The 26,852-nt window shown below is 43.1% G+C and overlaps 1 protein-coding gene across 1 annotated transcript in view; it reads left to right on the top strand.

The window, feature by feature from the left end:
• LOC113043657 (hydroperoxide isomerase ALOXE3-like) overlaps positions 1 to 26,063 on the top strand; it is a 56,193-nt gene extending 30,130 nt beyond the window's left edge. The window contains exons 11-16 of the mRNA XM_026203167.1: positions 4,700 to 4,786; positions 5,116 to 5,285; positions 6,746 to 6,867; positions 12,813 to 12,913; positions 25,302 to 25,472; positions 25,798 to 26,063. Of these exons, the coding sequence (XP_026058952.1) occupies positions 4,700 to 4,786; positions 5,116 to 5,285; positions 6,746 to 6,867; positions 12,813 to 12,913; positions 25,302 to 25,472; positions 25,798 to 25,977 (831 nt within the window). The 3' untranslated portion in view covers positions 25,978 to 26,063. The remainder of the gene's footprint in view (positions 1 to 4,699; positions 4,787 to 5,115; positions 5,286 to 6,745; positions 6,868 to 12,812; positions 12,914 to 25,301; positions 25,473 to 25,797) is intronic.
• The last annotated feature ends 789 nt before the right edge of the window (positions 26,064 to 26,852 follow it).

Below are 26,852 nucleotides of genomic sequence, written 5' to 3'. Positions count from 1 at the left end.
CCCTGACTCCATTACGCAGGGACACCCCTGACTCCATTACGCAGGGACACACCTGACTCCATTACGCAGGGACACCCCTGACTCCATTACGTAGAGACACACCTGACTCCATTACGCAGGAACGCAGGGACACACCTGACTCCATTACGCAGGGACACCCCTGACTCCATTACGCAGGAACACACCTGACTCCATTACGCAGGGACACACCTGACTCCATTACGCAGGGACACCCCTGACTCCATTACGCAGGGACACCCCTGACTCCATTACGTAGAGACACACCTGACTCCATTACGCAGGAACGCAGGGACACACCTGACTCCATTACGCAGGGACACCCCTGACTCCATTACGCAGGAACACACCTGACTCCATTACGCAGGGACACACCTGACTCCATTACGCAGGGACACACCTGACTCCATTACGCAGGGACACCCCTGACTCCATTACGCAGGGACACACCTGACTCCATTACGCAGGGACACCACTGACTCCATTACGCAGGGACACCACTGACTCCATTACGCAGGGACACCCCTGACACCATTACGCAGGGACACACCTGACTCCATTACGCAGGGACACCCCTGACACCATTACGCAGGGACACACCTGACTCCATTACGCAGGGACACACCTGACTCCATTACGCAGGGACACCCCTGACTCCATTACGCAGGGACACCACTGACTCCATTACGCAGGGACACCACTGACTCCATTACGCAGGGACACCACTGACTCCATTACGCAGGGACACCCCTGACACCATTACGCAGGGACACACCTGACTCCATTACGCAGGGACACCCCTGACACCATTACGCAGGGACACACCTGACTCCATTACGCAGGGACACCCCTGACTCCATTACGCAGGGACACCACTGACTCCATTACGCAGGGACACCCCTGACTCCATTACGCAGGGACACCACTGACTCCATTACGCAGGGACACCACTGACTCCATTACGCAGGGACACCCCTGACACCATTACGCAGGGACACACCTGACTCCATTACGCAGGGACACACCTGACTCCATTACGCAGGGAACTTCCACACACCTGACTCCATTACGCAAGGACACACTTGGCTCCATTACGCAGGCATACACTTGACTCCATTACGCAGAGACACACCTGACTCCATTACGCAGGAACACATCTGACTCCATTACGCAGGGACACACCTGACTCAATTACGCAGGCATTAGTGATGGGAAGTTCGGTTCTTTTCCGCGAACCGGTTCTTTCAGACAGTTCGTTTCAATGAACCTGTTCAAAAAAACGGTTCACCAGTTCTTTTACGTCATCACGTAATGACGTCAATAATATCGTCCCGGCGGATAGAAATACATTAAAATAAAGGCATTTGCAATCATAATTTAAGTAATATTAGGCTAATCATCTTCATAATAATCTTGGATAAGTTTCTTATATTTATGTTTTGCAAATGAACCCTGTAGTAGCCTACAGGCGATACAAACGTGGATGTTTTACATTACACAGGAACACATCTGACTCCATTATGCAGGAACACACCTGACTCCATTACGCAGGGACACACCTGACTCCATTATGCAGGAACACATCTGACTCCATTACGCAGGAACACATCTGACTCCATTACGCAGGGACACACCTGACTCAATTACGCAGGCATTAGTGATGGGAAGTTCGGTTCTTTTCCGCGAACCGGTTCTTTCGGACAGTTCGTTTCAATGAACCTGTTCAAAAAAACGGTTCACCAGTTCTTTTACGTCATCACGTAATGACGTCAATAATATCGTCCCGGCGGATAGAAATACATTAAAATAAAGGCATTTGTAATCATAATTTAAGTAATATTAGGCTAATCATCTTCATAATAATCTTGGATAAGTTTCTTATATTTATGTTTTGCAAATGAACCCTGTAGTAGCCTACAGGCGATACAAACGTGGATGTTTTACATTACACAGGAACACATCTGACTCCATTATGCAGGAACACACCTGACTCCATTACGCAGGGACACACCTGACTCCATTATGCAGGAACACACCTGACTCCATTACGCAGGAACACATCTGACTCCATTACGCAGGAACACATCTGACTCCATTACGCAGGGACACACTTGACTCCATTATGCAGGGACACCCCTGACTCCATTACGCAGGGATAGGGCTGGGTACCGAACTTCGATGCCTTTATGGTATCGAACGAAAAACTTCGATACTATGAATATCGAAAAATTATTTATCTTTCGGTGCCAAATTTCGGTTCCAAAAGCCAAGCGGCCGTTTTTCTTTTCTTTTTTTTTTTTTTTGCCAAGCGGCTGTGTCTGTGTGAGCTTGTAGCATACGTGCATGTAAGGACCCAAATTCGCCGTGATTGGCTGTCCACCACCACGTGACGGGACGGGGAGGATCTCTGAAAAAACTCGCAGTCACACAACACAACTGTAGTTGTTTTTTCTCAAAACGTTTCCGGCTACACTTTATTAAAGTCATGCCGAGTCAGCAATGTGCAACATATGCAATAATAGTATTGCAACCAAATCCGTTGTTAATGATGCATTTGTTTGGATGAGTGTTTTGCCCTCCCTCCCTGTTTAGTTTGGTCTACTCTATTGCGTATCTTGAAACGCCCCCTTTCACGTCGTCTAAAAAACAGAGAGAGAGAGACAGATTTATCCGGTACAGCAAATTTCGATACTCAAAAGATGAATTCATTCTCTCTACGCGCATTGTCTGAAATGCTGCTCACAGCGCGTGCTTTGAATGAGTGAGCGCAAGCTCTGAACGCACGTGAATTGTTTAAAACGCTTGAATCAGCAATATTTAGAAACAAATGCAAACGATCGGCTATGATCCGTTTCACCCCTTCAAGCGAGTGAACAACACGAAGCAAGTGAAGTTAAGGAATTTTACATCACTTCACGATAGCCCATCGGACTGGAAAACACAATAGCCCGAGGAGGTGGGGCTAAAGATTTTGCGAGCCCTGCACCTCAGATCTATTTGTGAAACACTGGTTTCGTTAAACAAAATAAATTATTATTTTGAAACATTGACTCAAAAGAACCATGGGTTCACTAATCTGATCATGAACTTGTATTACCGAGTCAAAGATGAGCTATTATTGAACATCTCGAATGAATAAAGACTTCAAGTTCATCTGTAAAGCACATAAAGCTATTGTTTGAGTCTATTTCATGCATGATTTGCATGGATCAGCTAACTGAATGCAAAGAGTGAGTTCTAGAAGAATGTTTGTGTCTTGATGAGTATCGCTCACTTGGAGTCGCTAAATGAACAGCTGTTGTTCTTTTTTTTCAATGGAGGATCAGTTGTCCTATTGGTTAAAATCCCCAAACTGTTTACTTAAATATAAAATTAATAAATTACATAAAAACAGGGCCGTTTGCGTTATGATGTGGTGGGCTGCTGTGGGCCAGAAAGCCTGGGCAACTTTTTGGTCCCAGTCCGCCGCTGAATAGCACACCCCTATCCAAAAAGCACAACCAGTTGTATTAATAATGTTATCCTGAGTGTGAAGTGTTACCAGAATTTGTTTTATTTAAGGTGAAAAATAAAAGTTTTGTGTTTAATGTATTTGTGCTGATGTTGAAATGGATTTCAAAACATATGGTATCGAAAAAAGTATCGTTAGGAACCGGTATCGAAACTGAGGTATCGAAATTGGCACCGGATCGAAAGATTTTGAACAATACCCAGCCCTACGCAGGGACACCCCTGACTCCATTATGCAGGGACACCCCTGACTCCATTACGCAGGGACACACCTGACTCCATTACGCAGAGACACAATTGACTCCATTACGCAGGAACACATCTGACTCCATTACGCAGGGACACACCTGACTCCATTACGGAGGGACACACCTGACTCCATTACGCAGGGACACACCTGACTACATTACGCAGGGACACACCTGACTCCATTACGCAGGGACACACCTGACTCCATTACGCAGAGACACACTTCACTCCATTACGCAGGGACACACCTGACTCCATTACGCAGGGACACACCTGACTCCATTACGCAGGGACACATCTGACTCAATTACGCAGGGACACACCTGACTCCATTACGGAGGGACACACCTGACTCCATTACGCAGGCATACACTTGACTCCATTACGCAGGGACACACTTGACTCCATTATGCAGACACACAGGTGGCAGTGACTCTCCCCCGTTTGGGAAAGATGCCATCCCAACACGTCCCAAAAACAACTTACCTAACCTCAACTTAAAGGTTCTCAACGTGATCCTGGGTGACGTCACTTCTTGTTGACATTAAAAACTTTTGTCAAACAAAATGGAGGCTAGCTAGACCCTCCCTCCTCCTCATCCGCGCACTAACCCCCCAAACCCCACCCCCAAATCTTTCTTGTTGGTTATTAGCTGGAACACTGTTTGTTATATTTCATGGTGCGGCAGTGCGGGTAAGACCAGTTTGTTTTTGTTGCCGTTTGTGGAGCCTGGGGTGTCTCCAGAGACAGCGTTTTTTACAGTGTGTTCAGGGCACAGGCAGCTAGTGGATAGTGAGGAGATGTTTGCTGTATGTGACAAAAAATGTTTTGGCCTAAAAAGCACGTGAGATCACTTAGAGCACCTTTTTAAGATAAAAAATAATGAAAAAGTAAATAATAGTCACCCTCTTTCCTTCCGTAGCTCCTCTTTCCCCATATCCGATACACGCTCCAGATCAACGTCATGGCCCGGAATCAGCTGATATCCGAGGATGGGGCCATTACAAAGGTATGCATATGTCATGGTTAAAGAGGCACTAAAGGTCTTCAATTGTAATCCAATACACTTTTTGTTGTATTCCGTTCACTACCCTATGAACCTGCAAACGTATCTTGTAAGATTGTAAAAAAAAAAAAAAAAAAAACATAATGGCTCTTAAATGTTATGTGTGATGACCTGACTTCTTGAACAATCTACTATTTTACTAAAAAAAAAAAATCTTATTTAAATTTGAGGGAAATTATTATGGGATTTGTGGTGACAGAACTTAGTTTATACAGTAGCCATTAACCTAACTTTATGTCACGTCTTCTCTATGTTAATGATACTACTCTTAGTATGCAGGAGTAGGTGGAGAGTCATTGGTAAAGTTGATGAAGCGTGCTACTGCCGCCCTGACCTACAGCGCCCTCTGTCTTCCCAATAACATATCTGAGAGAGGCCTGGAGACTGTGCCCCACTACTACTACAGAGATGATGGGATAAAACTGTGGGATATCATCAACAAGTAAGACTACCAGTGGAGTTTAGTCCAGTGTTTTATTGATAGGCATTATGCGTTCTAGTGTATGTGGTACATAATACGCCTAGTTTTTAGGGCTGACTAATACATCCTGGTGGAATTTCTGATTCAAATTTCAACAAATAGGGGAGAGTGGTCATGTGACTACATATTTTTGAAAAGCAATCAATTTTACTCATCCTCCAAATAAGAGAGATACATGGCATGAGAGTTAAAGGGATAGTTCACCCAAATTTGATAATTCTGTCAGTAATTACTCACCCTCATGTTGTTCCAACCCCGTAAGAGCTTCGTTAATCTTCGGAACACAATTTAGGATATTTTTTATGAAATCTGAGAGCTGTCTCACTCCTCCATAGGCTTTCAGAGGGAATGAATCTTGCTGGGTCAGAAAAGTTATCAAAGAGATCGTTAATATAGTCCAAGTGACTACAGTGGCTCCATCTTAAGTTTATCAAGCGACGAGAATACTTTTCGTGCGCAAAAACAAACAAAAATAACGACTTAATTCCACTATTCGTTTCCTTCTCTCTGAGCCTTGAGTGAGTTTACGTAGTATAATAGTGTAGTGCGTCTGTGTTGCACGTCACCACGTAGGCTCACTATTGGCTAAAGCTGGTCATGTGTGTGATGCGTGTGACGTACAACACAGACGCGCTGTGTCAGGACACTGACTTCCGGCCCAACACTTCGAGCAAACCGCCATTATGATTTCTAGCTGCGATTTTGTAGTCCAAGTTCGAGGATGCAAAAGTTACGAGAGAGTAAGTCCAAATGTTGGGTTGTTGGATGTAGTAACCCACACGCTTCATTACACCGTCTCCAAGCACCAGAACCTCTTCAAAGTGCCTGGTTGAGTTTTATTTTTCACGGAAACCCACATCTGTGAACTGCCGAGCTTGTAACAGGACGCATGAGAGAGAGACACTGTCGCACGCGTGCGTCAGGCGAAAGTGTAAACAAGAATTCACCATCTCCAAACTAGGCACTGTCGTGCTCTCTCTCCCTCACACATATTAATCAAAATAAATCGACACGGTGGTAAAAGGTCGGAAGACCAGTTTCTTGAGGATCATATCTCTGCTATCAAACTACAAAAATGGCCGAACGGGGTGGAGTTGAACCTCTGCAACCTGGAGAGAGGGCGGGGTATCAAGTGTCTCTATTGGATTTAAAGAGAACGCACCAAAACGAGTTGATCTCAGACGCACATCAGAAAGGGGGTAGAAAAGGAGACCTGTGGAGCTATAATAATGATGAATTCAGACCCAAGCATTGCAGTTCCGCTTTATATAGACCCCAAATGTATGATTTATATGTAAAAAGGAACGATTTAAAAGCATGATATGTACCCTTTAAGAAATAAATGCAAAGCAAATCTACAAAAAAGGTAAAGCTGTAAATATGTAAACCCGGAAAACATCTGACTGTGAGTTTGCTTACAGGTTTGTTGCAGCTTTCTTGTCACACTACTATCAACATGATGCAGACGTGAAGAAGGACACAGAGCTGCAGTGTTGGATCAGTGAGATATTCACCAATGGCTTCCTGGGAAGAGATTCCTCAGGTCTGTTATCAGGGCTGTTGCATTTGAATATGCTGCAAGTGTGATTTCTGGTGGAATAAAAATGTGTCTAGACTAATAAGGAATTGTTGCCATATTAGGACATTTAATCCAACAAAGGTTTCTTTTCTTTTTTGAGTGCGTGTTCAGATCAGTATTTGCACAGCATAAGATTTAGTGCTGTGAAACTTTAAACTTTAGAAACTTTAAACTCTCTCTTTTCCAGCACTTTAGACACAGTTGCTCCTTTGCACTTAAAGAAGATTAAAGAAAATAGTCCAACGCTGTGGTACAATGAGCACACTCAGGCCCTTAAGAGAGCAGCCAGAAAAATGGAGCGCGACTAGAAGAAAACAAAACTAGAGGTATTTCGCATTGCATGGAAAGAGAGCACAATTTCATACAGAGAGGCATTCAAAGCTAGTTCTGCTTATTTTTCAACCCTTTTCGAAGAAAATAAACAAAACCCTAGGTATTTATTTGAAACGGTGTCAAAACTAACAAAAAATAAAACTCCTAACCCAGACGTTACCATGCTGCACAGCAGTAATGACTTTATGAACTTCTTTACTTACAAGATTGATAATATCAGGGAGAAAATTATAACTATGCAACCGTCTACTACAGTATTGCATCAGGCAGTCCATTGTAGTCTCCGTGACTAAAAATTTGATTCATTCATTGCTATAGGAGAGGAAGACTTATCTAAATTCGTTAAATCATCTGAACCGACAACATGTAAGTTAGACCATATACCAACTAAGCTAATGAAAGAAATGCTTCCTAAGGTCGTAGATCCTCTTCTTAATATCATTAATTCATCTTTGTCATTAGGATACGTACCAAAAGCTTTTAAGCTGGCTATGATTAAACAGCTTGTTAAAAAACCACAACTTGATCCTACAGAATTAGTCAATTACAGGCCGATCTCCAATCTACCTTTTCTGTCAAAGATACTAAAAAAGGCAGTATCTTCACAATTATGTTGTCACGTTTAGTGTTTTGTTCAAGTTATGTTTGCCCACGTGTTTCTTTGATTTCATCCCGGTCACCTGTCTTGTTCATTACTGTCATTATTAGTTCATTTGTCCCAGCTGTGTCTCGTTTCCCTGAACTGTTCTCTGTGTGTATTTAAGCCCTGTGTGTTTCCTTGTTCTTTGTCAGTTCTAAACGTCGTTGTATGTAGAGTGTCTTGCTGCCTGTCCTGTTCTCAGTTTAATTCCCATTAAACCTGAGTATGGTATGTTCAGCGTTGTCTCCGCCTGCCTCCCTGCAACCACTTCCTGACATATGTTCCTTTTTAGAAAGAAATGATATCTGCGAGGATTTTCAGTCAGGATTTAGACCGTACCATAGTACCGAGACAGCTCTCATTAGAGTCACAAATGATTTGCTCTTATCATCCGATCGTGGTTAGATCTCTCTATTAGTGTTACTCAATCTCAGTGCTGCATTTGACACTATTGACCACAACATCCTTTTAAATAGACTTGAAAATTATGTTGGCAATAGTGGAATTGCACTAGCATGGTTTAAATCAGTGGTTCCCAACCTTTTTCAACTCGCGGCCCACACAACCAAACACATATGTTTGCACGGCCCACTTCAAAAAAATTAACTGACCCCGCTATTGTTGGGTTAATAACTTAGTACTCAGAAGCTAGATTTTAAACTATATTTATTGAATAAACTAGGGCTGTGCGATATGGACAAAAAAAAATAAAAAATCTATCGCAATTTTTTTGATCAATTTTGCAATTGTGCTTTTACAGTCATAAATGCATTCAGGATTAACTTGAAACATATTTCCAAAAGAAAACCAATTAGAGCTTTATCAAAAAGTTGTAACATCTCTAGAACAGACATAAGTCAAAATTATCACTATAGTGAAGATGTAAAAAAATTTATAGACTTGTGGCAAAAAAAAATAAATAAAAAAAAATCCTGTATACAGGGACTTTTTTTTCTTTTTTGCCATGGATTGTTCATAGAGCTCATTAATTGTAGCGGTGCCTCAGGTGTTTGCAGTGTGTATACAGTATGTGTATGTTGTCAGCAGTGAGAGCGCATAAATATAACGCGAAAGCACATTAAAATAATGCACGAGTGCGAATCTCTCTGTTCGCAGCAGATTTCCTTTGCTCTGTCACAAAACCGGTCGTGCTTGCTCAGATACACGCTGCTTTGCGAGGAGAGAATGTGCACACTTAAAACGTGTCTCCTCTCACTTAAACTGCATCCTGTTCACTAACAAATTCACTCTATGCTCATGTGTTAGACATGAATTTTTGCACGTTTTTATTTCTAGCCTTTTACCGCAGTGAGAACGCTCTGATCCGTCAACATTGGCTCAGAAAAAAGGCGCATCACAGACAGTGTGTGAACCTGGAGTTAGGCATATGCGCACGCTCAAATCGTGATTTTAGAACGTTTTCTTTTAATCGCACAGCCCTAGAATGGACTGGAAATGAACAGAAAATAATTGGCGGCCCACCTGCAATACCACCGCGGCCCACTAGGGGGCCGCGGACCACAGGTTGAAAACCACTGGTTTAAATCATCAACTGGGGATGTTGTCGGACGGTGGAAGGAATACTTCGAGGATCTCCTTAATCCTGCCGTCACGTCTTCCATCGGGGAAGCAGAGGCTGAGGGCTCAGAGGTGGCCTCCTCCATCACCCGCGCTGAAGTCTCCGAGTTAGTCAAGAAACTCCTCGGTGGCAAGGCACCGGGGGTGGATGAGATCCGCCCTGAGTACCTCATGTCTCTGGATGTTGTGGGGCTGTCTTGGCTGACACGTCTCTGCAGCATTGCGTGGCGGTCGGGGACAGTACCTCTGGGATGGCAGACCGGGGTGGTGGTCCCTCTTTTTAAGAAGGGGGACCGGAGGGTGTGCTCCATCTACAGGGGGATCAGCCTCCCTGGGAAAGTCTATGCCAGGGTACTGGAAAGGAGAATACGGCCGATAGTCGAACCTCGGATTCAGGAGGAACAGTGCAGTTTTTGCCCCGGTCGTGGAACACTGGACCAGCTCTATACCCTCTCCAGGGTGCTGGAGGGTTCATGGGAGTTTGCCCAACCAATCCACATGTGCTTTGTGGATTTGCAGAAGGCATTCGACTGTGTCCCTCGGGGCATCCTGTGGAGGGTGCTCCAGGAGTATGGGGTCCGGGGTCCTTTGCTAAGAGCCGTCCGGTCCCTGTACGACCGGAGCAGGAGCTTGGTTCGCATTGCCGTCAGTAAGTCAGACTTGTTCCCGGTGCATGTTGGACTCCGGCAGGGATGCCCTTTGTCGCCGGTACGGTTCATAATTTTTATGGACAGAATTTCTAGGCGCAGCCAGGGGCCGGAGGGTGTCAGGTTTGCGGAACACACAATTTCGTTGCTGCTCTTTGCGGATGATGTTGTCATGTTGGAAGCGGCTGGTATGAGAATCAGCACCTCCAAATCCGAGGCCATGGTCGGAAAAGGGTGGCTTGCCCACTTCAGGTTGGTGGAGAGTTCCTGCCTCAAGTGGAGGAGTTCAAGTATCTTGGGGTCTTGTTCACAAGTGAGGGAAGGATGGAACGGGAGACTGACAGACGGATCAGTGCAGCTTCTGCAGTAATGCGGTCGATGTACCGGTGTGTCATGGTGAAGAAGGAGCTAAGCCGCAAGGCAAGGCTCTCGATTTACCGGTCAATCTACGTTCCTACTCTCACCTATGGTCATGAGCTTTGGGTCATGACCGAAAGGACAAGATCCCGGATACAGGTGGCCGAAATGAGCTTTCTTCGCAGGGTGGCAGGGCGATCCCTTAGAGATAGGGTGAGAAGCTCGGTCACTCGGGAGGAGCGCAGAGTAGATCCGCTGCTCCTCCACATCCAGAGGGGTCAGCTGAGGTGGCTCGGGCATCTGTTCCGGATGTCTCCTGGATGCCTTCCCGGGAAGGTGTTCTGGGCGCGTCCCACCGGAAGGAGACCCCGGGGAAGACCTAGGACACGCTGGAGGGACTATGTCTCCTGGCTGGCCTGGGAACGCCTCGGTGTCCCCCCGGAAGAGCTTGAGGAAGTGTCTAGGGAGAGGGAAGTCTGGGCATCTTTGCTTAGACTGCTGCCCCCGCGACCCGGCCCTGGAGAAGCAGAAGAAGATGGATGGATGTATGGATGGTTTAAATCATACTTATCTGACCGTTATCAGTTTGTAGCAGTAAATGACGACATGTCTTACTGATCAAAAGTTCAGTATGGTGTACCACAAGGCTCAGTACTAGGACCGTTGCTGTTCACTCTGTACATGCTACCCTTAGGAGATATCATCAGGAAGCATGACGTTAATTTTCACTGTTATGCTGATGATACTCAGCTCTACATTTCTTGACGCCTTGATGAAACTTACCAATTCACAAAATTAACGGAATGCATAGCAGATATAGAAAACTGGATGACTAGGAATTTCCTACTACTTAATTCTGAAAAAACAGAGATTCTAATTATTGGACAAAAACCTTCCTCCCTAGAATACTGTCTAATACTCGATGGCTGCTCTGTCACGTCCTCGTCGCTCGTTAGGAACCTGGGTGTGCTCTTTGATACCAATCTTTCATTTGAAAGTCACGTGTCTAGTATCTGTAAAACCGCATTTTTCCATCTAAAAAAATATATCTAAATTACGTCATATGCTCTAAATGAATAATGCAGAGCAATTAGTTCATACATTCATGACATCAAGGCTAGATTATTGTAATGCTCTACTGGGTGGTTGCTCGACGCACTTAATAAACAAACAACAGCTGGTCCAAAATGCAGCAGCTAGAGTTCTTACCAGAACCAGGAAGTATGACCATATTAGCCCAGTTCTGTCAACACTGCATTGGCTCCCTATTAAACATCGTATACATTTTTAAATATTGCTAATTACTTAAAAAGCACTAAATGGTTTATCTCCCCAGTACTTAACGTGCTATAGTTCTTCACGTTTATTGCGATCTCAAAATTCCGGACAGTTGATAATACCTAGAATATCAAAATCGACTGCGGGCGGTAGATTCTTTTCCTATTTAGCAGAATTCTGGAACAGTTTTCCTAACATTCTCCGGGAAGGGGAGACACTCTGTCAGTTCAAATCTAGACTAAAAACACATCTCTTTGGCCTAGCATACACATAACACATTATAGACTTATTTAATTCAATGTTAGGCTGCAAAGTTTAGACCAGCCGGGACCGGGAACACTTGCCGTAAATCCTGATGTACTTGGTACATCATAAGAAGGATGGCGTCTACGCTAATTTTAGTCTTTTTGTATATTCCAAGGTTTACCGCAGTCCACCGGATCCAGCCCGTATCCAGATCTGATAAAGGACCAGTGCCAGGACACGACAACACCACTGTCCTGAAGTGTCCACTAGTCTCTCCCCTGTGAAGGCCTCCTTTCACTTCCCTTTACCTCTATACAAATACAATATTGTCGGGAAAATTCTGGTTACGCAGAAAAAAATCTGTATTATAAATGTTTAAGGCCTAACAAGTAGTTTGTTGAGGGTTGATTTGTGAAGAAGGTCTACACGCCTGCACACATATATATTCAAACGCCCATACCTATCGACCGAACACGTAATGTGCATGTACGCCTGTCTGCATTTTCGCAACTTCACTGTTACGGTAATTTCTATTATCACTGTAAAGCTGCTTTGAAACAATCCATACTGTTAAAAGCGCTTTATAAATGAAGGTGACTTGACTAAGATAGACATATTTGCTTTGAGGCACAACCTCTTTTGTAAAACTTTTTTATGGAAAATAATTGAACCAGATCAATAGTCAAAATGAGTTTGGTTTATGACTCGACTTTCCATTTCAGATTGTGTGTGTGTGTGTGTGTGCGTGCTTGCTTGTATAAACATCCTGATCCTAACCCTAACCCTAAACTGAGTTCCTCACAGAAACAACCTTTCATTCTTCTTCCCAGGAACACCATCATCTTTTCAGACTGTGAAAGAACTTATCAAGTTTGTCACCATGGTGATCTTCACTGCATCAGCCCAACATGCCGCTGTAAACAATGGACAGGTCAGTTAGAACAAGTAAATTAAATTCCAATCCCACAGAGCCATTAAAGCTGCAGTCCGTGGTTCTAATCTCACACACATTTTTCAAATCCAGCGAATTGCTCCACACATTTATTTAGCTGTACGTTCGTGGGTATAGTTCTGTTCCAACGTTTTGAGACCTGTGTGTTGAGCACACACTGGGATTTTGACCAAAATTTGGCCGTCTGAGACAAATTTAGCAAATCCTAAAAGATTCATCTGATCTTTGGCTAAATTCTAAAGTCTTTGTTCATTAGTTTGACATGTTCACCGATAGCCCATTTTCATTTATATAAGTTATATAATACATCTACGATGCTAGCATACACCTATTTCTAATGGATGAAGCATTGGCCTGGAAGATAGGTCATCAGGTGGTCCTCAACCTTCACTGGGTGTTTCGACCCTTAACCACTACACCCTCCAGTTGGTGGGTCAGCAGTGACTGGCCAGGTCACTGCCCCTCTTCTCCAGGCTTCCAGCTTGTTTCCTCTCTCTTGTGCCAGAGCCAACAGGAGGTACTCTCTGATGCTTCTCCCAAACTACGAATGGCTGCTTTCCTCAAGTGGCCTCTCAATCCAACCCTACTGCGCATAGGGCACCAAGTGCTTGGGGGGGCACCAAAAAATCTGGGTCGTGAAAAATCATCACAATAGGCTACTAGTATAAATAACAAATAAAATATGTCTAACAGTGAATGATTATGATGGCAGCATTACAGGTCAAAATCAAAATGAATCAGAATATTTGTCCAGTTCCAGCTGATTGGAGTCGGAGAGGAGAGGGGGAGAGACTAGTGGACACTTCAGGACAGCGGTGTCGTCGTGTTCAGGCGCTGGTCCTTTATCAGATCTGGATACGGCCTGGTTCAGGTGGACAGCGGTAAACCTCAGGATAAACAGAGAGACTGATATTAGTGTAGACGCCATCCTTATTATGATGTACCAAGTACATCAGGTTTTACGGGAAGTGTTCCCGGTCCCGGCTGATCTAAACTATGCAGCCTAACATTGAATTATAGAAGTCTATCATGTGTTATGTGTATGCTAGGTCAAAGAGATGTATTTTTTTTTAGTCTAGATTTGAACTGACAGAGTGTGTCTGCTTCCCGGACAATGTTAGGAAGACTGTTCCAAAGTTTTGGTGCTAAATAGGAAAAGGATCTGCTGCCCGCAGTCGATTTTGATATTCTAGGTATTATCAACTGGCCAGAATTTTGAGATCGCACTGGACGCGAAGGAATATAGTGCGTTAAGAGCTCGTTCAAGTACTGGGGAGCTAAACCATTTAGTGCTTTGTAAGTAATCAGTAATATTTTAAAATGTATACGATGTTTAATAGGGAGCCAATGTAGTGTTGACAGAACTGGGCTAATATGGTCATACTTCCTGGTTCTGGTAAGAACTCGAGCTGCTGCATTTTGGACCAGCTGTAGTTTGTTTATTAAGCGTGACGAACAACCACCCAGTAAAGCATTACAATAATCTAACCTTGAGGTCATGAATGCGTGAACTAATTGTTCTGCATTTTTCATTGAGAGCATATGACGTAATTTAGATATATTTTTAAGATGGAAGAATGCGGTTTTACAGATACTTGACACGTGACTTTCAAAAGAAAGATTGGTATCAAAGAGCACACCCAGGTTCCTAACCGACGACGAGGACTTGACAGAACAGCCATCGAGTGTTAGACAGTATTCGAAGTTATTTCGTGAGGAAGTTTTTTGTCCAATTATTAGAATCTCAGTTTTTTCAGAATTAAGTAGTAGGAAGTTGCTAATCATCCAGTTTTTTATATCTGCTATGCATTCCGATAATTTTGTGAATTGGTAAGTTTCATCCGGGCGTAAAGAAATATAGAGCTGAGTATCATCAGCATAACAGTGAAAACTAATGCCATGCTTCCTAATTATATCTCCTAATGGTAGCATGTGCAGAGTGAACAGCAGCGGTCCTAGTACTGAGCCTTGTGGTACACCGTACTGAACTTTTGATCGATAACACATCTCTTTATTTACAGCTACAAACTGATAACGGTCAGATAGGTATGATTTAAACCATTCTAGTGCAATTCCACTAATGCCAACATATTTTTCAAGTCTATTTAAAAGGTTGTTGTGGTCAATAGTGTCAAATGCAGCACTAAGATCGAGAAACACTAATAGAGAGATACCACCACGATCGGATGATAAGAGCAAATCATTTGTGACTCTACAGCCTTTTCTAGTATCTTTGACAGAAAAGGTAGATTGGAGATCGGCCTGTAATTGACTAATTCTGTAGGATCAAGTTGTGGTTTTTTAACAAGCGGTTTAATCATAGCCAGCTTAAAAGCTTTTGGTACGTATCCTAATGACAAAGATGAATTAATGATATTAAGAAGAGGATCTATGACCTCAGGAAGCATCTCTTTCATTAGCTTAGTCGGTATAGGGTCTAACATATGCATGTTGTCGGTTTAGATGATTTAACGAATTTAGAAAATTCTTCCTCTCCTATAGCAATGACTGAATCAAAATGTTCATCATTTTCATCAGGAAGACTACAATGCACTGCCTGATGCAATACTGTATTAGACGGTTGCATATTTCTAATTTTCTCCCTGATATTATCAATCTTGTAAGTAAAGAAGTTCATAAAGTCATTACTGCTGTACAGCATGGTAACGTCTGGGCTAGGAGTTTTATTTTTCGTTAGTTTTGCCACTGTTTCAAATAAATACCTAGGGTTGTGTTTGTTTTCTTCTAATAGGGTTGAAAAATAAGCAGATCTAGCAGCTTTTAATGCCTCTCTGTATAAGATTGAGCTCTCTTTCCATGCAATACGAAATACCTCTAGTTTTGTTGTCTTCCAGTTGCGCTCCATGTTTCCGGCTGCTCTCTTAAGGGCCTGAGTGTGCTCATTGTACCACGGCGTTGGACTATTTTCTTTAATCTTCTTTAAACGCAAAGGAGCAACTGTGTCTAAAGTGCTGGAAAAGAGAGTGTTTAAAGTTTCTGTCGCAATATCGATGAAACTGTTCAGGAAGGGTATTAATAAAGCAATCTTTAGTGGCAGAAGTGATCGGTCTAACATATTTGTAATACGGAGTCGGCTTTGCAGCTTTAGCTAAACGAAGTTTACACGAGACTAGATAATGATCTGAGATGTCATCGCTCTGCTGCAGAATTTCAACGCCATCGACATTTGTTCCATGTGATAATATTAAATCTAAAGTATGATTACGACAATGAGTTGGTCCTGACACGTGTTGTCTAACACCAATAGAGTTAAGAATGTCCTTAAATGCCAATCCTAATGCATCTTTTTCGTTATCTACATGTATATTAAAATCACCAACAATTAGGGCTTTATCTGCAGCCAGTACTAACTCTGATAGAATATCAGCAAATTCTTTGATAAAGTCTGTATGCTGGATATTGTTATACTAAGCACCAGTACTTCAAAAGAATTATATTTGAAACTAGACTTCTTAGTAATTTTGAAAATATTACTATAAATAACAGCAACACCTCCGTCCTTGCTTTTTAGACGAGGTTCATGTTTATGGCCGAATTCTTTGGGGGTGGACTCATTTAAAGTAATGTAATCGTTTTGTTTTTAGCCAGGTTTCTGTCAAACACAGCACATCTAGGTTATGGTCTGTAATCATATCATTAAAAATAAGTGCTTTTGAAGTAAGAGATCGAATATTCAGCAACCCAAGCTTTATAATTTGTTCATTTGTATATCGTTTTTTTAATTGTTGAACATCGATTAAATTTTTCCCCTTAGATGGGTTCGGAAATGTTTTATATTTCATTATTCGGGGAACAGACACAGTCTCTATATGATGATATCTAGGTGAAAGAGTCTCTAGGTGATGAGATTTATCTGACCTTGGTGACGGGAGACAGCTAGCAGACGGTCGGTTAAGCCAGTCTGTCTGCTTCCTGACCTGAGCCCCATATTGTCATGGTTGTGCTCTAAGACTATTAGCCATATTACTAGAGAGAAGAGCGGCACCATCCCAGGAGGGATGAATACCATCTCTTTTCAACAGGTCAGGTCTGCCCCAAAAACTTTTCCAATTGTCTATGAATTCTATATTATTTTGCGGAAACCACTTAGACAACCAGCCATTTAGTGATGACAGTCTTTAACTATCTCATCACTCCTGCGAACAGGAAGGGGGCCAGAGCAAATTACAGTGCCTGACATCGTACTTGCGAGTTCACACACCTCTTTAACATTAATTTTGGTGATCTCCGACTGTCGAACATCATTAGTGCTGACATGAATAATAATTTTAGAGAATTTACATTTAGCATTAGCCAGCACTTTTAAATTTGCTTTGTTGTCAGGCGCTCTGGCTCCTGGCAAACATATGACTATGGTGGCTGGTGTCTCTATTTTCACGTTCCGTTTAATAGAATCGCCAATAACTAGGGCCATAACTCTCTTAGTGGGGAGAAACTGTTTAATGTTGTAATCGGAACAGAAGAGTGGTGTTTTGTCCCGCGACTATGCCGTCTCACCGTTACCCAAGCCTGCTGCACGGGCTCTACAACCGGGACCGAACCGTGTACTACAGTGTTTTCTATGCTAGTCGCATCCAAAGCAGTATCTAAGGCCCTTGCACTCTCACTATCCTCAATTCAAGTTTGGATGCGTGTTTCTAGTTCTGAGATCTTCTCCGTCAGCCTGACTATCTCCCTACATTTATCACATGTAAATCCTATGCAGACGGAGAGAGCTATACTATGCATGTTACATGAGGTGCAAGTGACAATAAGAGGATTAGACATGACTTACAGAGTTTGTTGAATGATTCTACTTACCACAGTTGTTTGATGGATTTGAAAAGACGCGGGCGCGCGAGGGAGATGTAAATAGAGCGCACGGACGGCACGCTAACAGGCTAGTGAAATAGCGTTTTGTGCTAGTAATGAATTAGATTGAAGCTAGCGATCACAGGTGAATATGTGATGTTGAGTAAGTTATATTAAGTAGTATAGACAATGGTGAATGATGATAAAACAAAGTTTCAAAACAGAAAGATATACGGAGATACAGAGAATTACAGACGCAAACCAACTCAGAGTTGCAGCAAGGCAGACACGAGCAATCGACCAGTGGTGTCAGTGATTTAGCCCTGCATGTTGAGTCTTTTATTTTAACGGTGGTCCGGGGGTTTCTCCCCCGTGAAATTTTGAAACTTGGGCTGTTAAAGATGCAGTTAGTTTGTTTGAGAAGGAAAGGAAGGCCAATCGTTGGGGTCCTCATCGTCATATTTGAATGACAAATAAAACTAATTTTCTCTCTAGGTAGGCTATTACGTTACAGATGTGTGCATAGGCTATTAGTGCAGAACGTTCCCTATTGTAATTTCTTTGCGTCAATACAATGTCTATCTGCCTCTTGGTAAGGTGAACTTTAGAAAAAACCCTGCAACTGTGATGTGATTTTGCCAAATTAGACCGCTTAGATAAGTTTTTTCATTGTTGTTCTATGCGGATAATGCATTTATCTCCTCTGGCTTCGTTAGTATTCTTCTGTTAGTATTACTGGATCAAGTGCTGCTGAAAAAGATACGTCTTCAGCAGTTTCTTGAAAATGGCTACCGACTCAGCAGCTCTTGTTGAGTTAGGCAGTTCATTCCACCAGTAGGGAACCGTCATGGTAAAGGTCAGAGGTCATTCCACCTGTAGGGAACGGTCATGGTAAAGGTCAGAGGTCATTCCTCCAGCAGGAACAGTCATGGTAAAGGTCCGAGAAAGAGTTTTTGTGCCTTTTTGAGATTGCACCACAAGACGCCGTTCGCTTGCAGATTGCAAGTTTCTGGATGGCACAAAAGTCTGAAGTAGTGAGTTCTGGTACGAGGGAGCGGAGCCAGTGGTTGTTCTGTACGCAAAAGTCAGTGATTTGAATTTGATGCGAGCGGGAATCGGCAACCAGTGCAAGTTTGTGAGGAGGGGAGTGACGTGTGCTCTCTTCGATTCGTTAAAGACCACTCTTGCTGCGGCATTCTGGATCAGTTGCAGATGTTTAACAGTGCAGGCTGGGAGACCAGCCAGGAGAGCATTACAATAGTCCAGTCTGGATAGAACAAGGGCCTGAACAAGGAGTTGTGTAGCATGCTCTGATAGGAATGGCCTGATCCTTCTGATGTTGTACAAGGAAAATCTGCATGACCGGGCAGTGCTAGCAATGTGGTCTGTGAAGTTCAATTGATCATCAATTAGCACTCCAAGGTTTCTGGCTGATCTTGATGGAGTTATGGATGACGAGCCTAGCTGAATGGTGAAGTTGTGATGAAGTGCTGCTCTGTCTTCGCAAGGTTTAGTTGAAGGTGGTGCTCCTTCATCCAGTCAGAGATGTCTGACAGGCAGGCTGAGATGCGAGCGGCTACTGTCAGATCATCAGGCAGGAATGAGAGGTAGAGTTGTGTGTCATCAGCGTAGCAGTGATAGGAAAAGCCATGTTTCTGAATCACAGATCCTAGTGAAGTCATATAGATGGAGAAGAGAAGTGGTCCAAGCACTGAGCCCTGAGGCACACCAGTAGCTAGATGTTGGGTCTTAGACACCTCACCCCTCCACGACACTCTGAAAGACAGGAAACAGATGATTCTTCTGCACAATCTGACTTTGCTGCAGCCTGGAATTGAACTACTGGTTTCGTCTGGTCAGAGGAGAACTGGCCCCCCAACTGAGCCTGGTTTCTCCCAAGGTTTTTTTCTCCATTCTGTAACCGATGGAGTTTCGGTTCCTTGCCGCTGTCGCCTCTGGCTTGCTTAGTTGGGGTCACTTCATCTACAGCGATATCGTTGACTTGATTGCAAATAAATGCACAGACACTATTTAAACTGAACAGAGATGACATAACTGAATTCAATGATGAACTGCTATCATTTTGCATTATTGAGACACTGTTTTCCAAATGAATGTTGTTCAGTGCTTTGACGCAATGTATTTTGTTTAAAGCACTATATAAATAAAGGTGATTGATTGATTGAAAGACCTACCTGAGAGGTAAGACTTGAACCACATGAGTGCGGTTCCCGAGATGCCCTTCATATTTAGGATTGGCAGGAGGATCTGGTGGTTAAGTGTGTCAAAGGCAGCAGACAGGTCCAGCAGGATGAGAACTGAGGATTTGGAAGCTGCTCTTGCCAGTCTCAGAGATTTAATTACTGAGATCAGAGCAGTCTCCGTTGAGTGTCCACTTTTGAAGCCAGACTGATTGTTGTCTAGGAGGTTGTTCTGCGTAAGAAAGGAGGAGATCTGGTTGAAAACAACTCGTTTAAGTGTTTTTGCGATGAAAGGAAGAAGGGATACCGGTCTGTAATTATCTAGATGTGCTGGGTTTAGAGTGGGTTTCAGTGGAGTTACTCGAGCCTGCTTGAATACGGTGGGAAATGTACCAGTGTGAAGAGAGGTGTTTAAGATGTGTGTGAGTGCTGGTATAACCGAGGGAGAAATAGCTTGAAGCAGGTTAGTGGGAATAGGATCAAGCGGACAGGTAGTAGGGCGATTGGAAAGGAGGAGTTTGGAGACTTCCTTCTCTGAAAGCATGGAGAAGGAAGGTAGAATGTGTGTGTTAGCTGGTAAAGTGTGTGTGTCAGTTTGTGGAGTGGTAAATTGTCTGCTGATGGTGGTTGTTTTATTTATGAAGAATGTGGCAAAATCGTCAGCTGTTAGGGTTGATGAGGGAGGAGGAGGATTAAGAAGAGAGGAGAACCTGTGGAGGGGTATGTGTTGTGTTCTGAGGCAGGTTGAGGTCTAGAGTGAGGAGGAAGTGATCTGAGGTGTGCAGTGGAGTGACTAGAGTATGGTCAGAGGAGCAGTAGCTTGTGTAGATTAGGTCCAGTTTGTTACCTGATTTGTGAGTAGCCGCAGTGGATACTCGTTTGAGGTCGAATGAAGCAATCAGAGTGTGGAAGCCAGCAGCTTGAGGTTTTTCAATGTGGATGTTGAAGTCTCCAAGAACTATGAGAGGAGTACCATCCTCGGGGAAGGATGAGAGTAGCACATCAAGCTCCTCTAAGAAACTGCCAAGCTGACCTGGGGGACGATATATAACTACACAATGGATTTTAATAGGAATAGTGATGGAAATAGAATGTGATTCAAATGAGCTATTGTTACACATGGGTGGTAAGTGATTAAATTTCCAGTCATTTGAGATGATGAGACCAGTACCTCCACCCCTCCCAGTCAGGCGAGGAGTGTGTGAGAAAGTGAAGTTAGTGGAGAGCGCAGCCGGTGTGGCAGTGTCCTCTGGTCTGATCCAGGTCTCAGTGAGGGCCAAAAGTTTGAGACCTGAATGACTAGAAATAGATGTGATGAAATCAGCTTTGTTTACCGCAGATTGGCAATTCCAGAGACCAATAGGAAAAGAGAAAATAGCACTAGAAGACATCGGGAGGGTACGCAGGTTGCAAGGATTGTACCGTCTCCGATGTGTGACGTTAGATCTACGCATGTTAGTAATAGTATGGATTATAAAACACATGGTGAAAGAGGAAACAGAGACAAAACAAATAACAAGAAAAGAATACTCAAGTGCCTTGTAGGTGTCCTTGCTCGGTGGAATCGCACAGGTAGAGTCGTTGGTCTTTACCCTCTTCGGGCTTCACACGATGAGGGCTTCACACTACAGCTGCCACGACCGCTGCCGCGGTGCCCTAACCTATTTATACACGCCTAATGCCTCGTTTATTGAATACAGCAGGCCATGCCCTAATTAGCCACGTGAAACCCAAGTCTCGACACACACACAAACAACAAAGGGTCACGTGATCTCGCACTTTTACCAGAGTACAAACACAGTAATCAAAATAAGTTTCTTAGCAACAAAGACACGCGTTAAATCTACTCAGAAAAGTCAAAAACACTCACAGACTGGCGATCTCTCCCGCAGTTCAAATTGCTTCTTCTAACTAGTGCTATTAGATATCAAGCTTTCTATCTGCAAGGACACTATCAAGCAAGATATCTGATATTCTACCAAGCTAGATATCAAGTTTTCTGGTGCTGGAGATGCTGTTCCAATCTGACAGGGAATCATCATACCACTTTCCAAGGCTTTTAATTGGGTTCCCCTGGATGTTCGGGATCACTTCTCCTTGAACAAGTAGCTTGAACCTTCCAGTTGTTTTGCCCTTTTGGATCACCAGTCTCCTTGATTTCTTGGGCTTGAAGACCTTTTTTGCCCACGTGGCCATACGATCCAGTTCTTCCAGGACCCATCTTGCCTGCTCGTGAGTTGGTGTTATCACTGTAAGGTCATCCATAAATGCCCTGATTGCTGGCTGTTGACATCCTGCTGCGGTCTTCGGCCCTCTTGACTTTGTGCTCGCCGCAGAGATGATCAGGTTCATTCCCATGATGAACAAGATGGGAGAGATTGTGCATCCTGTCACTATCCCCTTCTCCACTGGCTGCCATTTTGTTGTATACAATCGTAGCTTGATGTCTCTCAGGTAACTGGTGATCATGCCCTGGATGTTATGTGGGATGGGGTAGTAGTCCAAAGCAATGCTTGCATGCTTGACTATCTCTTGCACCTCGCTCCATGATGGACACTCTGTGCTGAGGGATGTGGTAGGTGGGTCGATGTTAATAAGCCCATGAATTCCTCCAAGAGCTTTGTCTCTTGTAGGATCACTAAATGCCTCCTCTACTGACTGCTCCGACTCCTTTTTGGAACTTGTTAGAGTCCCAGACCTCACCTCCCCAGAAGTGATTTTGTGAAGTGGTAGGGGTCCTTTATAAACTGGGCTCTTGCACCTTCCTGCTTCTTCTGCCTCTGCTTGACCCTTTCAGCTCTTCTTGTTCTGATAAGCTACTCACGAAAGGCTGGCTGTCAGCTCTTTTATTCGTTCCTTTTTCACTGTGCTTGCCTGTTTGAATTGCTTCCTCAAGGTTTTGATCTCCTTCCTCAGTTGTTTGATCTTTCTCTCTCTTCTGTTGACCTTTTCTGGTCTTGCTCTATTCTCTCTCTTTGGCACTATTCCATTAATGACTGTTGCGATCACATTTGACCTCTGATGTTATTCTGGCAGTGTCAGAAGATTTGCCTCTCAGTCCTGCAGTGACTTCTCCAACGACGACCGTCAAATTGTCTTTGTTTTTCAAGACAAGTCATGACCAAAATTAACGTTAAAGATTTCTTTGTAGCCACCATTTCAATCCTCCGTGTAACGCAGCTCACTGTCACCGAACGTGTCATTGATTGATGAAAAACTCCTGACGAGTTTTCTTACATTCATCTGTTTTTAACATGTCTTGATTGTCGTACAGTCTGATATTTATGACAACTGTGATCGTACAGTGTGACATGGCTTACAGCGAGGATCATGTTGGTACAGTCTGACAAGCAACAACAACTTTATTATGTGCGATTAAAAATGTGCGATTAATTGTGAGTTAAAGGGATACTCCACTCTAAAATGAAAATTCTGTCATCATTTACTCACCCTCATGTTGTTTCAAACCTGTATGAATTTCTTTCTTCTGCTGAACAGAAAGGAATATATTTAGATGAATGTCAGTAACCAGACCGTTTTTGGTACCATAGTAGGAAAAAATATATATACTATGGAAGTCAATGGTACCAAAAACAGTCTGGTTACTGACATTCATCTAAATATCTTCCTTTCTGTTCAGCAGGATTTTTTTTTTTATTGAAAACAACATTGGCATATAGCCTACTGTAGTGTTCAACACTAACATTCTCAGACTTGGAGCAAATAATCTCTCACACAATGTAACACTGTCCATCAATAAAAGGGTGAAAAAAGTACTGACGAGGTCCTGATATTGACGAGGGGGCGGAGAATTCGCATCAGCTGTGTTTGTGCTTGGCCATCAAGTGGTATTTCAGACTGGACGTGCTGTGATGATAACTCAGTTCACAACGACAAAGCACACAGATCACTTTGGTCTTGTCAATGGAACCATTTGGCAACTTTTTAAAAGTAAACTTTCCATTCAGAATCTTATTGGCATCCATTTCAGCATCTTGCGCTCGTCATTCATCCACTCAAAATGTAACGTTAAAGGGGGTCACACACCAATGAGAAGTGCAGCGCCCCGTCACGCAGTGCCTCGTATTTAAAATTCAAACACATCACTCTCTGTGAGTGTACACAAGCCGGCGGCGCCATTCAGCGTCTGTCCTCGGCACCCAGAAACAGCTCAGGACCTTGTTCAAAATCCTGTGCCGTTTACATAGTTTTATATTAAATTTGCATTTGTCTCAAATCGTTGTTAATGTATATACTGACTTACCCTGTGCTCCAATATACATTCAGTTTTACCTTCATTTACAGAAATCAGCTGGTTGAATGAAAATAGCTGATGTTATCAGATAAACGAGCGCACATCCAGCCAGACACTAGAATTGCCCTGATGATTGACATTCACAACACCTGACAAGCAACAATCGTAAAGGACTATTATAAATCGCAGTGTGCACCTGCCTTTAATTACTTCAGTCTTCCTCGTTCCCTGCCTGTTTGTCTCCTTGGTTATAAATTTGATTAGTCCTTAGTTCAGGTGGGTCTTGTTAATTAGTCTCATTAATTCCTCTGTTTGTGGTGTACTTAAGCCATGTTTAGTCCTATCCAGTTGTCAGGTCTAATGTCTTATTTAGTTGGTTGTTCTGCTCCTGAGCTTGTTCCTGTTCATGACATTCTGTTTTGTGAAGAAAGACTGCTCCACTTAGATCTTGTTTAATCTCTACTGCAACTTACAGTGACATTCAGAGCTCAAAAAACCCTCTGTTGTCCTGGATCTGTGAACGGGAAACAAACATAGTGGTTTGGACCGAGCCATAAACAATCCCAGCCAATCAAGCTTAAGCAGCCTGAAGGGGATGTTTCATTTGATTTGCTATTGAGCTCAAATGTCAACAACCTTTCACAAACCGATATTTGGAGACTCTGCTTTAAACTGTTTTCTGTTAGTAACATTTCCTCAAGAAGCTTTAACCCCCTAGGGCAATGGTTCTCTAAAGTGTGTGGGACACTGCAGAGTGGGTGAAGGAGATCAGCAGAAAAATAGAAATATTAGTGAATAGTGGTTGGCACTCTGCCTTGATAAAGCAGCACCGAACACCAATTCCACTCAATTGTTTTTCTTAAGACTGTTGACTTGTCACAAGATTTGTTCAGTGTTTAAGGGGGGCATGACTAAAAAAAGTTTGAGAACCACTGCCCTAGAGCAAGTAGCCCATGACAACAAAAAAAATCCCTGTCCATATCCACTTCCCATGGCCTAAGTAATGTTAATTATGTGCTCTTGTTATTCTTTATGAATATTTGGCTTACAAAATATTTTCAGGCTTACAAAACATTTTCCACCAATCCTTTCCCCCCAGTTTGACTTTGGTGGCTGGATGCCTAACTACCCCACTGCCCTCAGAAAGCCCCCTCCCAAGGAGAAAGGCCAGACCACTGAGGACACGATACTGGAGACCCTACCTGATGTGAGCACAACGGTGAATGGAATGGCTGTCCTGACACTGCTGAGCCAGGACTCTGCAGACCATGTGAGTTTTTACACCATCAGGGAACATGTTAAAAGACTGCAATTAAATTTTCCTGTGAAAAAGTGAAAAATCTGAATGGTGTTCTTGCATATGCCATCATTTTACTCTGGATGACAATGGCTTACTTACACCGCTTTCATTCCTCTAGTTTGCATTACTTGAGTGTTACATTACAAAGGAGATTTAGCAAACTGTAAGCATAGTGTTGCAGTGGGCTATTACAGAATATTAGTGTGCGGTCATACAAAGTGTGTTAAACATTGTCATATACATGTTTCTTATCAACATGTTATTTACGATTACAATCTTGATACCCTGTCCGTAGTACCCTCTGGGACATTTCCCAGAAAATCTGTATGATGAGGAGGTCCCCTGCAAGCTCATTGAAGATTTTCAAAAGGATCTGAGGGAGTTGTCCGATCTCATCGAGAAGCGGAACAAGAAGCTGGAGCTTCCCTACACCTATTTGAACCCCAAAAATGTGGACAACAGTGTAGCCATTTGAAAGGAATACAGAAGTCCTTCTTAATACATTTGTCTTTCTATTAATAGCTTTGTCAATAAAAATAAAGACCAAAGCAAAAATAAATCAAAATGAGTCATGGGTGTTGCTTTTCAGGGAAATAAGATAATGTGAAATGCACTGCTTAATGTGTGGTGCATTTTTTTAACTTGTGGGTTCTGATATATGTTTTTACAGCTGTGGTGCCATCTACTAACATTAGTCAGTACAGTCCTGCTATATTAAACATTGCATATGTGGCAGGGTCATCAGGTAATAGGGAAAATAGAGACCCCAGAACGACACTTAACAGTCGTCTACGCCACATGGAATATCAGCCCTGCACATGGGGGTGCACAGGTTTGTTACCCATATTTGGGCAAGTAGAGAGAAAGGCAAGGGAGTATTGCTGCGTTCCAGGCAGGTTTTTGAGCACGTAAATCACGACTTCACTTCACGACTCACGACTTTGTAGCCTTCCAGGCCAGTCACGCCAAACTACCGTGTACCGCCTGCAGAAACTTGTTGTTTTGTATTGTTTCGCGGGCTCAGACGTCAGAGCTCGTAACTGGGAGTACATCGATCTAGTACGAGTTCACGGGTGACTGCCGTTCCAGTGCACTTTCACGGGTATAAAGTCGGAAAAACACGGGTTACAGGTTGCCTGGAACGTGGCATAAGATGCGGTAACTTTATTAAAGTTTAAGAAAAATTAAGAAAAATAACTAAGGGACCGGTATTTATGGAATGGACCACCGGAGGAAAATAGGGGAGGGTCATGCCTTTTATTTTTTGTTGAGGGGAGGTCATCCAAAAAAAATTAGTCTAGCGGGGAAGGGTCACCTAACTTTTGTATGCATGATAACAGCAAACTTTAA

Source organism: Carassius auratus, chromosome 25 (assembly GCF_003368295.1).
Source record: "Carassius auratus strain Wakin chromosome 25, ASM336829v1, whole genome shotgun sequence".
Lineage (NCBI taxonomy): Eukaryota > Metazoa > Chordata > Actinopteri > Cypriniformes > Cyprinidae > Carassius > Carassius auratus.
The sequence above is the reverse complement of the archived record's forward strand: the minus strand, read 5'-3'. Positions and strand labels throughout refer to the sequence as shown.